The sequence below is a fragment of the Hyaena hyaena genome, unplaced genomic scaffold, assembly GCF_003009895.1.
Source record: "Hyaena hyaena isolate Hyena2069 unplaced genomic scaffold, ASM300989v1 scaffold_331, whole genome shotgun sequence".
Lineage (NCBI taxonomy): Eukaryota > Metazoa > Chordata > Mammalia > Carnivora > Hyaenidae > Hyaena > Hyaena hyaena.
Genome location: NW_024080965.1, coordinates 1,632,992 through 1,648,669, shown reverse-complemented (window position 1 = coordinate 1,648,669; position 15,678 = coordinate 1,632,992). Strand labels below are relative to the sequence as shown.

Here is a 15,678-nt window from a genome sequence, read left to right as displayed (position 1 = left end):
TTGTTCTCCCCTGGGGAACTTTCCTTTGTCTCTTGTTAATGTAGGAGCCAGCACCTGACAGGTGATCTCCAGATCTGCTGACAGAGGGACACAGGAGGGCTGAGAAGGGGCAGACAGACATGAGGACCTACACCTGACTAAAATAGAGGGCCTTTTTCTTAACAGACAAAGCTGTGCAGTTTTCAGAGGCCTCCTTTACCTGGGATCGGGAGATGGAAGCCACAATTCGAGAGTGAGTTGCCTCCTTTCCAGCCTGCTGTTCTTTAGGCTTCTCCTTGCCAGTCCCGTTACTGGAAAATTCTGTGCACTAGGGCACATGAGATATGGATGGTGTGCACATATTCAGTTAGATTGCGGTGCAGAGTTAGAAACTCTGGGGAGATGAGCGGACTGCAAAACTCCCGAGCCTCTTTCCCCAGAAGTGCACCTGCCACCTGGCTCTCTTACTTTGCGACTATGCGATCCAGCTAAGAACCCAGCAAGACCTTTGTTCTCAGGTTGTGGATGGAGGTAGTGCAGCAGTGGCAAGTAGCTTAGGTCTTTGGGTGTGATGAAGGATACACACAAGAGCCTGAAACCAATTTAAGTTCATTTGTTCATTTAAGAATAGTAATCAAGGGATGCCTGCGTGGCTTGGTTGGGTGTCTGACTTCAGCTCAGGTCATGATTTCACAGCTCATGGTCTCGAGCCCTGCGTCGGGCTTTGTGTTCACAGGTTGGAGCCTGGAGCCTGCTTTGGATTCTGTGTCTCCCTTCCTCTGCCCCTCCCTCCCCATACGCATGTGCTTGTGCTCTCGCTCTTGCGCGCTCTCTCTCTCTCTCTCAAAAATAAACATTAAAATAAAAAAAGTAATCAAGGATATGGCTTCTTTCTCCAAAGTGGACAATGGGAGCTCCCTCTATGAAGATTAAACTTGAGATCTGGAGTTTTACATCTAAATAACCCATTCTTACCTCCCACCTCTTCTGCCCTAAGCCAACTCTTTCTTGCCATGCTGCTGCTTGTCTAGTAGTTCCTCTTCTGCAGTCTTGCTTTCTGTGGTTTCGGTTACCTGAAGTCAACCTCTGTGTGGAAGCAGATGATCCTCCTCCTGACGAATGGTCACATCAGTAGTAGCCTAACGTAGGTCAGTGCTTCCATCCCTCACCTCCTTTCATCTCTCCATGTAGGCATTGTCTCATCTTGCATCATCAGAAGGGTGAGTACAGTACAGTAAGAGAGCGAGCTCAGTACGATCAATGAGAGTTAAGACCCCAGTCACCTACCTTGCATTACAGTTTATTGTTATAATTGTTCTATTTGACTAGTTATTGTTAACCTCCTAATTTATAAATTGAACTTTATCACAGGTATGTTTGGATAGGAGAAAACAGTCTCAGGAAGTCTGAGCAGGTCAGATCTTTCTTCACAACCCAGCACACCTTATCTTCTCCATGTTGCACCTGGGATTTCCCACACTTCTATTCCTACAGCCTTTCATATGGATTCTGGAGCTTGCCTCCAGGATGCATCAGGCCAGAAGCCTCTCCTCTGGACCTTCCCGACCTGAAAGCCTCCCTTTGCAGAGAAAAGGCTGGACACTGCTCCCATTTTGAGCTGAACTTCTTTTAGACTTACACTGGCAAAGGGCAGTTTCAGAAAGACTGTAAACAAGTTCCTGATGTTCCTAATATTCTAGGGACTCAAATACAGGGTGGGCACAGAGTTTGTAGGAGCCCCACTCAGTGTGTGTCCTAGTCAGATACGGCCAACTCTCCAGGGGGACGGGAAGGTGTTCTGTGCTTCCAGCAAGTGTTTCATTGAATGGCTATTCTTATTGAATAGCCCAGTTTGGGAAACACTGATATCTTCCAGCCCTATTAGTTCATAAATGAGAGTCCAGAGGGACTTTCCAAGATCATAGAGCTCAGCAGTGGCAAAGCTGAGACTTGAACTCAGGTCTCTAAGCTCCCATTAAGTTCTTGTTCAATGGTATCATGTTGGTGCTAAGAGAATTTTTCCAGTTGAAACCTACATTTTGCAGAAACAGTTTATGGATAGTTGGATAAGTTAGAGTTAAAAAAAAATTATTAAAGAAGCACTTCAGTCTTATATATCCAAGACAAATTTTCCAATCCTGAGGGAAAATCTAATACCAGACTTCCCATGGATAGTCTGAGAAATGGCCTGAACTACTCTTGAATAATACCCCTTACCTCCTTCAAATACACTTCTCTTGAGGCACCTGGGTAGCTCAGTCGGTTAAGTGACTGACTCTTGATTTCAGCTTAGGTCATGATCACACAGTTCATGAGACTGAGCCCCACATCAGGCTTGGTGCTGACAATGCAGAGGCTGCTTGGGATTCTCTCTTACTCTCTTTCTGCCTCTTCCCCTTGCTCGCTCACTCACTTTCTCTTAAAATAAACAAAACACTTAAAACAAAAACCAAATACGCTTTTCTCTTTTCAGTGTGAATCTGGACATTATGCCAGGCCAGTTGGTGGCTGTGGTGGGCACTGTGGGTTCTGGGAAGTCTTCCTTGATGTCAGCCATGCTGGGAGAAATGGAAAATGTCCATGGGCACATCACCATCAAGGTGAGAGGGGAAGCCAAGGAGCAGAGTTCTGACATTCAAATGTGGGCCCCTAAGTGCTGCTTTCTCGTTTTGGAGAATGCACTGAGGACTAGAATCTGATGACCACTATTGTTGTTTTGCTGAAGTTATGGTCTTAGAGACATTAGGTAGACTTATTGTAAGGTGTAGATTCTTTGCCCCATCCCACACATATAATCAGACTCTGGGGGTAGATTCTAAAAATCTGCGTGTTTAATGAGGTCCCCAGGTGATTCTCTTATGAGTACTCAAGTTTGAAAACTGTTTAACAGAGATCTATTCCTTCAAAGTATAGGCAATTCTGCTACATCTAGGTTTCTAAAAGCATCATTAAAAACTTACATAACTGGGGCAGCTGGGTGGCTCAGTTGGTTAAGTGTCCAATGCTTGATTTCAGCTCAAGTCATGATGTCACAGTTTGTGGGTTCGAGCCCTGCGTTGGGCTCTCTGTGACAGAGCCTGCTTGGGGTTCTCTCTCGCCCTCTCTCTACCCCTTCCCACGTGTATGTGCTTATGCGTTTCCTCTCTCTCTCTCTCTCTCTCTGTCTCAAAAATAAAAATTTAAACAAAGTACATAACTTTGTCACTAGCATAAACAAAACCACCAAACAAAACCAACTTTGGTGCTTTGTCACTAGCACCAATAAAACCAATAACAATAATAACAATTAAAGCAGCAGCACTGTAAAATCTCCACTGGCAATTACATGAGCTTCACAGTGAGCTTTAGCCCAACTTCCTCTTCTTCCTCTGAAAGCTTGGTCTTTGAAAGCACTTGCTCAAAAATTTGTTACAGAGTGTGGACATTTTTGTCAATTACATATTTTTTAACCAAGTAGAAATCTTTTCATAGTATCTCCATGAGGACTCTCAGCTTCCCCAGAGAGTTAAATTTAGAGGAAATTCTAGGTACTTGGAATCACTTAACCAGCCACTACTCATACCAAAAAGAGTGTGTTTGTAGATCTTTTAGCTTTTTTTCCTTAAGATCCTCCTATATTGCTAACCATTTATTTTTAATTATGAGAAAGCTTGCCCTTGACTGCTGGACACTGACATGCTTAGAAAATTATAAACTAATGCTTCTTACATATTATACTGACCTTATTCCCTGATTTACTAATCCCTTATGAGCTAATTTACATTAAATAATATGTAACAGCAGACTCTACTGATTTAACTGTTTCCTAACTTCTCTTTTTTTCATTTGGAACATTATTTCGTCCTTTAGAAGTCAATTTTGAATTAAAAAAATTTATTGATGTTTATTTTTGAGAGAGACAGAAACAGAGCGCTAGAGGGGGAGAGGCAGAGAAAGAGAGGGAGACAGAATCTGAAGCAGGCTCCGGGTTCTGAGCTGTCAGCACAGAGCCGATACTGGGCTTAAACTCACTAACTATAATTCATGACCTGGGCCGAAGTTGGACACTTACCCGATTGAGCCACCCAGGCGCCCATAGAAGTCAATTCTGAATTGGCATGTCACTTTGCCCCAGTAGACATCATGGAAACTGGGATAGGCAGGCTAAAAGAAGATTATTTTAAAATTACTTCTAAACATAATTCTCTTTTATAGAAGTGTGTATGTGTGTTTATGTACATATGTGTTTTATATATATACATTTCTCCTTTAAACTGACACAAAACTGCTGTCTTCTTTTTTTTTTTTTTTTTTTTTTTAAATGTTTAATCTATTTCTAGGAGAGAGAGAGAGACAGCGTGAGCAGGGGAGGGTCAGAGAGAGAGGGAGTCACAGACTGAAACAGGCTCCAGGCTCTGAGCTGGCAGTCAGCACAGAGCCCGACGCGGGGCCCGAACCCACGAACCGCGAGATCATGACCTAAGCGAAAGTCGGACGCTTAACCGACTAAGCCACCCAGGCGCCCCAAAACTGCTGTCTTCTAAATTGTTTTGGAAAAATGGCATTTTCATTTCAAATGACTTTAACACTTAAAGAGGTCACATCGGAAATTTGTGGTAATGATTTAACGTTAATATTTAAATTGGTTCTAGCCTCAGATCAAGTTTGACTTCTGTTTAACTTTTTAAATGATAAACTTATTATCATACTTCTTTTTTTGTTATCACAAATTACTATTTTTTTAATATAATTTTTTGAAAAAAACCTTGAGTCTAGTTGACAATGTTACATTAGTTTCAAGTGTATTAGGAAGCTTTTTCTTGCTAACCTTTTCTTGCTAATGAGTTCATTCTCAATGAATCGCTGAGTTCATTCTCAAACACAGGCCTTTGTCAGGCTTCCTCTCTGGACATGATCTGCTTCACGCCTCAGCCTGGCGCCTTCCTTCAGATCTCTTGGTTCTTCCTAAAATCTCTGTACCATCGTGCCTGTGTTAGTCCTCTGGTGATCTCGGGGAAACTCGCTCGGGTCGACTCAAACCCTGTTCTAGAAGCAGCATGTGTATTCTTCCTCAAATTGTCAGGATCATGGCTAGAAAGTGATAGTGAAAAAGAGAGTGGGGAGAGGTATTAAGTGGTGAACAGGCTGGTACAATAAATACAAGCACATTTATACGTATCAGATGCTCCGTCAACCTGACATTCATTTTTTCAAATCTAAGTTCTGTTTTTTCCTCCCCATCCTGCCACTCGCTCCTTCAGCTCTGCCTTTCTGGAGGCATAACTGTCATGTGTTCTGGTCCTTCCCATCAGGGCACGATAGCCTATGTCCCACAGCAATCTTGGATCCAGAATGGCACCATAAAGGACAACATCCTTTTTGGATCCGAGCTGGATGAAAAGAGATACCAACAGGTTCTTGAGGCCTGTGCCCTCCTCCCAGACCTGAAAGTGCTGCCTGGAGGAGACCTGGTTGAGATTGGAGAGAAGGTATTTGGGACACCAAGGGACCTTGAAGGGTGAAAAAATACTGAATTTAAAAAAAGCAAGGATGGTGAAGACATACATGGGAGCAAAAGAGCTGACTAATTTTGGTAATCAGCTTGGAAAAAATACCAGAAAACATGGGGGACACCTGGGTGGCTCAGTCAGATAAGCATCCAACTTCAGCTCAAGTCATTTCATGGTTTACGAGTTCAAGCCTGGTGTTGGGCTCTGAGCTGACAGCTCAGAGCCTGGTGCCCATTTGAGATACTATGGATCCCTCTGTTTCTGTCCTCCCCCGCTCATGCTCTGTATCTCTTTTTCTCTCAGAAATAAATAAAAAATAAATGTGTTTTTAAAGAACACTGATGAGGCTAGGACCAGAGAGGTTAACTAACCAGCTCCTGGCCCAAGGATCACCTCGCAAGTGGAGGAGCAGAGGCAGGAACAGAGCTTAGGTGCCCTGACTTGACTTCTGGATGTTAGTGAGGCCTGGAGAAAGGCTCTAATACTCTGCTTCAAACACTTAGAAATTTAGTGTGATTTTTCTCAGGTTATTAAATACCTTTCTTAAAAATATATTGTTAACGACTGTATTGTGTCTATTATATGCTTAGAGCATAATTGGTTTAGAAATTCCTGGTGGCTACATATTTAGGATGTTTTCAACCTTCTTCCCTATTACTAACAATGAACAGAGCAGTCTTTGAGGGACAAGAATCTTCAGCTACTAGAAGATTAATGAAGATACAGCTCTAGAATGATTTTGTTCACTATTTCAAATACATTTATTAACTACTCTGTACCACACACTGTTTTAAGTGTTGGAGTTATATCCATGAATAAAATAGGGAAAATCTGCCCTGGTCCAGCTCCACATTCCCATTGGGCAGGAAACAAAAATACTAAGTAAATATTCTCATAGAAAATGGTAATTTGGGCATCCATTTAATTATTGGGCCTGAAGTAGTTTATTTGAATCAAAAGTTATTTATTTGTATAAAGGAACTTAGAAGGTTTTAAAGCCCTTGATACCTTATTGAAGTAAATCTCTTCCTTTCCCCTCCTTAATAGTCTGTGAAGGTGGGACTATGGAGTAGTGCTTAATAAAAAGTATTTTCTTCTTCAGGGTATAAATCTCAGTGGGGGTCAGAAGCAGCGGATTAGCCTGGCCAGAGCTACCTATCAAAATTCAGACATCTATGTTCTGGATGACCCCCTCTCAGCCGTGGATGCTCATGTGGGGAAACATATTTTCAATAAGGTCTTGGGTCCCAATGGCCTATTGAAAGACAAGGTGAGAAATTACTTAAAGCAATGAAGACACTGGGGGACCCATCTCCTAGGACTGCTGCTGTCCTGAAGCATAACTTATTTATGCCCCACCCCCACATCCCAGAGGACCCAACAACTCGCCTTGGCTGGTGGGACATAGGTCATCATGCAGGTTTTAGAGCTCTGCTCTGAGAAGGCGCTTTCCTGGAACCCTTGCAGGATGTGGGAATGTGGGGATAAAATAGAGTTAACATTTCTTGTGTATTCATGATGCCCCAGGCCTGTGCTAAGCACTTTGATTGCGCCGCCTCATTCCATTTTCACAATGCCCCCATGAGAAAGTGGCCAGAACAAGTCATGAGAGCTGGTAGTAAGTGAAGGCTAGGTTTTCCTTACCATGGGCGAGTTAGCCCATTTGCCTTGACACAGTGGGCTGAATAGGGGAGGGGCTAACAGAGGCCCTTGTGGGTTTGAATGTGCTGCTCACCAACAGCAAGTGTAGAATGAGGGCTCTCCCTCAGCGTTGGGCAGTAAAACTCCCATCTGTGTGTGGCCTGTTCCCTTCAAGACTTTTCGATTACTGCCAGTCAGAGGGTAGGTGGGCTGCCATCCCACTGAGGCCCCTTGCCTCTCTTGTATCAGTAAGTCAACAGGAACTCACTCTCCCTTCTATTTCTTGTTCTGGCTCCTGTCCATAAGTCCTCTTGGCTCCATTCATTCATGAACTATATACCACCCTGTGCCTGGTTTGTTGCAAAGATTGGGCATGCACAGATGAAAGGTCTGGTCCTTGCTCTCAAGTTCAGTTGGTTAGCTGGTTAGTGAAAGGGGAAATTAGTTAGCTATTTCTTAAGATTAATATGCATTAATTATATTGATAGGTTTTGATCTCAAGTAACATTCCTAAGCTCTCAGGAAGCTGGAAGAATATGTGCGGGGCAAACCTTGCTGTCAGTACAGGAAAATAACCATAAATCCATGAGGACCAGAGCCGCCTCTTACACACAGGGTCTGGTGTTGGGATGAGCCACTGGGAAGGAAAGAAAAAAGTAAAAGAGTTCAAGTGTTCAGAGCTACATTTTGAAACAGAGCCCTACAGTGAATTTAAATGACTGTTTTTTCCTTTTTATTTATTTATTTATCCTCCCCCACTTAGAGAGACAAGGAGAATGTTTCCTACTGGGGAAAGGGATAGGCTTTAGAGTTACCCAGACCTGAATAAGAATTCTGGCTCTCACACTTATTNCCCCCCCCCCCCCCAAACCTAGTGCAAGCCAAGGAAGGTAATAGACATTCTGGGTAGTTGGAGGTTAGCTACTCATAGTTAGTGGGAAGAAGTTAGTTCCTTGCCTTTTTAAGAGCAAGCCAAGGATGGTGGTGGACAGAGGGTCTCACAGAAGGAAGGTCTCACAGAAGCCACAACTTACTGTTGTGTTTTTCAGACTCGACTCTTGATTACACACAGCATTCACTTTCTTCCCCAAGTGCATGAGATTGTGGTTCTGGGGAACGGCACCATCCTGGAGAAGGGACCCTACAGCACTCTGCTGGCCAATAAAGGAGTGTTTGCTAAGATTCTGAAGACATTCACAAAACGGACGGGTCCTGAAGGAGAGGCCACAGGTATGTAAGGAGGACTGGGACAGGATAAAGCTTGGGTATGGGAAGGATAGATGTGACAAATTGATACTGACTGCCTGAATGATCCAGTATCCAGTGAGTTAGATTTGGAAGTGAATTATCCAGAGATCCAAAATCTGTTCTTCCTGTATTTTATGTCTCTGTCAAGAAACATAGACACTCTGTGCCTGAGCCAACCTGGGGGCTCATCCTGCCCATCTTGTCTCTGACATGCAATTGAAGAGCAGGGCATGCTTTAGAAGGGTATGACTGAAGATATGGGGTGATTGGTCTTTGTGGAAGAAATATTAATAAGGCATCCTCTTTTAGGGATGCTGTACTTCTGTTGACTCAAATCACACATCCCACCCCACCTACCCTGAGTCCATGAAAACCACTTCCAGGACAGCTTCATAGGCTGGTACTAACAGTGTACTGAAACATTCTTGATGAGCCTTAACAAAAGCATCTTGACTAAATATTACAAAAAACCACTGGGTGTTTTGAGCCAGGAAAAATCCTGGCAGTTGCATGGTCTCACAGTACACCACAGGAATAGCCCCTAATACCACCACTATTGGGGTCATCAGTTAGCTCTAGTCAGCAATGGGGCCCTGATCCCTGCGGACCTTCCCAAGAATCTGCCAGTAGTAGTCCTGCATATAGTTCTGGGTATCTGCTTTGGGAAGCAGTCACTAGCAGGAGGCCAAGCCTTAGAAAGCAAGATCTAAAGGGTTCATTCCACAAGTCAGTCAGGAGAAGGGGGTAGCTACAGAGCCTGCAAGTGAGAACTCATTCAGGCCTTGAGGTCAGGATATGTGATGGTTCAAAACCACCCTGAGGAGCACAAGAGATGGAAAGAAAAGCCTTAACCAGAGAGTCTAAGTGTTGGAGGGATAGGGCAGGATAGGGTAGGAGTGTTAAACTGTTAAGTGTTGGAGGGATAGGGCAAGAGCAAAGAACAGGATGAAGGATGACAGGGATTGGGAACCATCCCAGGAGACTGGGGCAGGGGCACTGGGAACCAGCAGAAAGGAAGTCGGAACTTTTCATTAGCCTTTATGTGCTCCAGGGACTGGCCTGGAGAAAGCAAAAAGCACCTGCCTGGGCAGTGAAGGTCCCAAGCCAAAAGCAGTGTCTGATGCTTGATTCCCTTAAGTGACTGCGCAACCACGTCAACATGATATGCCTGGGTAGTTTTCTTCTGCTAAGTCTAGACTTTTTTTTTTTTTTTTTTTTTTTCACAATCTGAGTTTCCAGATAGCTTTTTTTATGATGTGACTGTTCTTTCTAGCAGGCTGTTTGTAAAGAGCCAGCCTCACCTCTCTCCAATCAAGAAAGAAGAGTTTAATTTCTGAGCAATGCCTGGCATGCTGTTGTTGTTGGCTCTGGGACTCAAAGTGTAGACCATGACATGGTAGAATGAAGGGAATGGCAAGAGGGCANAACCACGTCAACATGATATGCCTGGGTAGTTTTCTTCTGCTAAGTCTAGATTTTTTTTTTTTTTTTTTTTTTGCCACAATCTGAGTTTCCAGATAGCTCCTTTGAAGAATCCTATCCTCTACATAAAGTCCAGTTTGTAAAACAGCTCCTGAAGCCTTTGCCAATCAAGGTAAACACCGACTATTTCTGAGCAATGCCTGGCATGCTGTTGTTGTTGGCTCTGGGACTCAAAGTGTAGACCATGACATGGTAGAATGAAGGGAATGGCAAGAGGGCAAGGTGACCTGTATCACCATTGGCTTGGCATATTCTTTTCTTTTTTATTATTATTTTTTAATGTAATTTATTATCTATTTTCTTTTTTTTAATGTCTTATTTATTTTTGAGAGAGAGAAACACAGTGCAAGCAGGGGAGGGGCAGAGAAAGAGGGAGACACAGAATCTGAAGCAGGCTGAGCTGTCAGCACAGAGCCTGACATGGGGCTCAAACCCACAAACAGTGAGATCATGACCTGAGCTGAAGTCGGACGCTTAGCCAACCCAGACACCCCCCACCCTTTTTAAATTGTATATTATTTTCTTAATTAGCTGCCATAATAAAGCACTACAAACTGGCTCAATCAACAGACATTTATTGTCTTATGGTTCTGGAGGTTAGAAGTCCAAAATTAATCTGTAGGATTGCTTCCTCCTGAAGGTGACAGGGAAGGACATGTTCCAGGACTCTCTCCTATCTTCTGGGGGTTTGTTGGCAATCTATGGCATTTTTGGCTTGTAGACACATCACATCGATCTCTGCCTTCATCCTCATGTGGTATTCACCCTTGTGTGCATCAATTCCAAGTTTCCCTTTTTATAAAAACATCAGACATAATGGATTAGGGGCTCATCCCACTCCAGTCTGACCTCCTCTTAACTAATTGCATCCACAATGATCCTATTTCCAAATAAAGTCACATTGTGAGATAGTAGAGGTTAAGATTTCAACATACGGATTTGGTAGGGGACACAAGGCAATCTATCACGTCCATTCTCTGGCATCCCCAAATTCACATCTTTCTCGTGTCCAGAATACATTCAAGCCATCCCAGCAGCTCCAATGTCTTAATCATTCTAGTATCTCCTCTAAGTCCAAAATCTCCTCCAAATGTCAATTTGAAGTCCCAGATTTTATCCCCTAACTCATTCAAATCAGTTGTGGGTGAGTCCTGGAGTCTTGGGGTAAAATTCCTCTCCATCTGTCAAGCTATAAAACCAGACAGATTATCTGCTTCAATGGTAATACCATCATTAGGACAGGTCTTGCTATTCCAAAAGGGAAAGATCAGAAGGAAAAAAGAGGTCATGAATCCCAAGCAAATCCCAAATCTAGCAGGGCCAATTCCACCAGATTTTAAGGTTTGATAATAATCTTGTTTGGCCTGATGCTATCTGTTCTTTAGGCTTGGAACCTGGGCTGATGGTTCTGCCCTCTGGAACTGAGGAGTAGTCAATCCCAGTGTCATTTTTCCCTTTTCTGGAAGGATAACACATGTTCACGGCTGGATAGCTCTATTAGTATGTTTTCTGCCTATAGAATCCCAGAAGTGTGACGGTGTTCCTTCATTTAGTCCTGTCTCTGTCCCCTACAGTCCAAACTGGTAGCATTTGTGCTTAAGATGGTTGACTGGATTAAGTCACATGCTTTAATTTCTTTAGTAAATCTGCTATTGAGTCTTTCTAGTGAATTTTTCATTTTAGTTCCTGTACTTTTCTAGAATTTCTATTTTCTTGTCTTAATTTGATCTCTTTATTGATGTTCTCTATTTGATAAGAACTCATTCTCATACTTTAGATCTTTAGACATGGTTTCCTTTTGTTCTTTGAACATATTTATACTAGTTGATTTAAGTCTTTCTCTGGTAAGCCCGATGTCTGTGCTTCCCTAGGTACAGTTTCTGTTGACTGCTTCCCCCCCATGTACGGTCCCATGCTTTCTTCCTTTGCATGTCTCACAGTTTTTTGTTGAAAACTGGTCACTCTAAATAGTACATCTCTGGAAATAAGATTTTTTTCCTCTGCTAGGTTTTGTTGTTCCTCCTGTTTAATTTCCTTAACTATTTCTTGCTAAATCTGCATTCTTTGTCCTATGTGGCCACTGAAGTCTCTGCTTGGTTGGTCAGCTAATGATTAGAGATTTCTTTAAGGGCCTGGAACCAATAAGTCACTTAGCCTTTTCTGAGAAGCTTTGTGTGTGAGAAGAGTGGTGGGAGGGGGCGTGTCCTTAACACTCCAGTAGGCAATTTACAATTCCGCTTCTCCTTTTGTTTCCTGCTTGCAGGGAGTAGCCAGAGCTAAGAGAGTAGGGCCTTCTCAAGTCTTTACTGAGCATGTGCACAGCCTTACCCATGTGTATGTCATTCTAGAGTGCCAGGAATATACTAAAAATCTCAAAGCTCCCTAAGGGGATCTTCTTCCCCAGGTTTTCCTTTTAAGTTTTTGTTTAACTTATTTGCCCCAGCTGTTATCACCCTCTCAGGTGGCTGTGATGTTACACAATTGTTGCTGATTGTTTACACCAGCTCCAAGTCGGGCCCAACAAAGGCAAACCCTGTGAATGGGGTTTTCTAGGGAACTGCCAGACAGGTCAAATAATGACAATTCTCTAGGGGTTGAACCCGACAACCAAAGGGTTAATGGGACTTAGCACAACTACAGCTTTTTCCCCAGGCCTTTTTCATTTGCCCTTGACTCTACTTTGGGGAGGCGGATGTGAAGCTTGCCCTCCTGTCTTTTTGGCAACCTCTCAAACCCTTTCCTTACTTTTATACTCAATGTCTCAGTGATTGTCTCTGCTGCACGTTAGGCAGACAGACTTGAGTTCAGTTACAGGATGAGGCTTTAGGAGAGTTTTGAACACTTTTCTGTTCCCATCAGCAGTGAAGGAGGTTACCATGTTGGTGAGGCTTTTGATATTCTAGGCTATGGCATAGCTGAGGAGAAGGGGGATGGGAATGGAGGTAAATTAAAACTATCACAAAGCTTATTGTTCTTACTGAGATTTAGACATTTTTCTTAAATAAATGTTCCTTGGACTGCGTCATGCCTTTGGTTAATTTCAGAATTTTGAAAAAGTTTAACAATATTTTGCCAGTATTCTCATTGCTTTATGGAGTTATCAATTTCCAGAAGTCTTTTTACCATTGCCACTGATGCCCAGGCTGTTATTCACTTTCTTTTTAATAAAAAAAAAAATTTTATTTGCAGCATATGTTTTTAAAATGTTTTAAATTAACAAAAGTTTGTAAAGTTATTTGAATTTCAGGAAGAGCATTTTTAATGTACGCTCCCCTCTCTAGTAAATTCTGGGAATTATGACTCTTCTGCTATCTACTATAACCTTAAAAATTCTTTCCTTGCTGCAAAAGAACTGAGAAGCTTCTGGGAATATTTTTCTCCTTTTGACCATTTTCTCTTCCACTAGAACATTAACTCATCTCTCCTTCCTTGTGGTCTCTTTCTGGAAGGACCAGCTAGATTAGAACTCTCCTTGTTCATAGAATTCGGACAGCTCTATGTCGCCATCTCCCTAACCTTTGATGTGTCTCCTAGTCAATGAGGACAGTGAAGAAGAAGATGACCATGGGCTGATGCCTAGTATGGAGGAAATCCCTGAGGAAGTGGCCTCCTTGACCATGAAAAGAGAGAATAGCCTTCATCGGACACTTAGTCGCAGGTTGGTCATCTATTCAGCTCTCAGCCTTCATCGCTTCCATACTTCCACCTGATCTTTCTCTTTTTCTTGGTGGGCTTTTCCTGAGGAGTAAACACCAGGAACACTCCCAGCTCTTCCTTTGTTTCTTTGTCTGGAGAGGAAGGGTGAGGTGGGGTGTTTCCCCACAGCCATCTGTTCTGAAATGCACTTTGATGTTAGCAGAGTGACTATGACCTCTGCTTGCAAGAAGACCCTCGGGATGTGGCTGCATCCTCAAGAATGCTCTCCTCCTCTTTCTCAGTTCTAGGTCCAGTAGCAGGCACCGGAAATCCCTAAAAAACTCTTTGAAAACTCAGAATGTGACTACCCTGAAGGAGGAAGAAGAACTAGTAAAAGGACAGAAACTAATTAAGAAAGAATCTGTACAAACTGGAAAGGTGAACACCCCAAGAAAAAGTACCACTTGAGGCAATCTAAGGCTTAGGGTCTGAACATTTTAAGGTTTGGTGACTTGAATACATATCTACAGGCGGGATGTGTCTCCTGTGCTTTGCAAATCTTTAAATTCCTCATTGAAATGTTAGTAGAGGTTTTGGGCTTTCTGTCAAATCCTATTTCCATGAATGAGAGGTTTCTTGTGAATATCCTCCTACCACATTGCAAGAGCATAATTCCACTCTGATATGTGGAGAGAACAACACAACTGCTTTGAGATGCAATTCTTGGAGCCAGAGAATACAATTAGTCGATCTGAGAGCACACAATTCAAATTAATAAAACTTAAAAACAAGGTCTTGAGTTTAAGGTCTTAGTTTAAATCCAAATTACCAAAAACAGGTTCCAAGTTCTGCAGTATATCCTCTAACCCACTCTGTTGTATCTGTGTTGTTGTCATCCGCTCTATTTTTATATCTTTCTCTCTCAATTGTATCTAGAAGACCATTCATAATGTGATGTTATTTACCCACACTGTATTTCAACATCAATTATTATCCTGGCTCAATGTAGAAATCGTGACCACAGATTACCAAATTTTGCTACCTGCTATCCACTTTTCCAGGGGACTCCACTCTCCCTTGTGATTAGTATTCTAGGTAACTACTCACCAAAAGTCATTAGGATTTCTAATACTGTGGGTGGGTGCTTTTCAGGTGAAGTTGGCCATCTACCTGAAATACCTGCAAGCCATGGGATGGTGTTTGATATTCTTCATCATCGGTGCCTATGTGACCAATTCTGTAGCTTATATTGGATCCAACCTCTGGCTCAGCACTTGGACCAATGACTCTAAAATGTATAATGGCACTAACTATCCAGCCTCTCAGAGGGACCTGAGAGTTGGTGTCTATGGAGCTCTGGGAGTAGCACAAGGTACGTCTGATGGCTATGACCGCCATCTCTTCCAGAATCTGCCTGGTCTATGTACTTTGTCTCGACTCGGAAAAAACTGCCATCATGTCCTTGGCACAAGTCTTCAGGGATCCTGTGCATAGTACTGACTAAACTGGTTCCATTTTTAGGTGTGTCTGTGCTCCTAGCAAATCTTTGCAGTGCCTATGCTTCCACTCACGCCTCAAACATCCTTCACCAGCAACTGCTAAACAATATCCTTCAAGCACCCATGAGTTTTTTTGACACAACACCCACAGGCCGGATTGTGAACAGGTTTGCTGGTGTAAGTATCTAAAGGGCTGTATGATATTGTGTTCTTATGCTGAGGATCTTTCCACTGCTAACAGCGAAAGAATTCTATCCCCCTAGGCAACACTATGCAGTTATAGTTCTTTTGTCCACTTAGCATGCAAATATTTATTGAGTTCCTTGTGTGAGGTCCCGAGGATCTTGGGGATACAGAGATGAAAGGCTCTGGACCTTTAAGAGCTCACGATCTAGTGAGGGAGACGGCCAAGGAAATAAAGGAGTATAACAGGATACAATAAAACCAATAACAGCATGTGTATATATAGTGGTGACCTGGGAGTACAAAACAGTGACAGAACAAAGAGGTACTAGCTCAGCCAGGTGGGTGACAAAGCGGGAAATGTCAGAAAACGTGAGACTTGAGTCATAAAAGGAACTTAGCCAAGAAGATGTGGTGGAGGGAGGGAGGGCTGTCAGTAGAAGAAAAATGAGGATTATCCTGCAGAGGGAAAAACACACGTAAAAGCACAATCACTGGCCATGATGGTGAATAAAAGAGAA

At 42.8% G+C, this 15,678-nt stretch overlaps 1 protein-coding gene across 5 annotated transcripts in view; it reads left to right on the top strand.

Moving 5' to 3' along the window:
* The window catches only part of ABCC2 (ATP binding cassette subfamily C member 2), a 65,194-nt gene that overhangs the window by 36,052 nt on the left and 13,464 nt on the right, over positions 1-15,678 (top strand). For 4 of the 5 annotated variants that reach the window (XM_039249247.1, XM_039249246.1, XM_039249245.1 and 1 more), the window contains 9 exons: positions 166-232; positions 2,453-2,579; positions 5,271-5,447; positions 6,571-6,738; positions 8,159-8,339; positions 13,374-13,497; positions 13,778-13,913; positions 14,628-14,847; positions 14,997-15,151. In XM_039249247.1, the coding sequence (XP_039105178.1) occupies positions 166-232; positions 2,453-2,579; positions 5,271-5,447; positions 6,571-6,738; positions 8,159-8,339; positions 13,374-13,497; positions 13,778-13,913; positions 14,628-14,847; positions 14,997-15,151 (1,355 nt within the window). The remainder of the gene's footprint in view (positions 1-165; positions 233-2,452; positions 2,580-5,270; positions 5,448-6,570; positions 6,739-8,158; positions 8,340-13,373; positions 13,498-13,777; positions 13,914-14,627; positions 14,848-14,996; positions 15,152-15,678) is intronic. The other variant, XM_039249249.1, reaches the window with a different exon arrangement.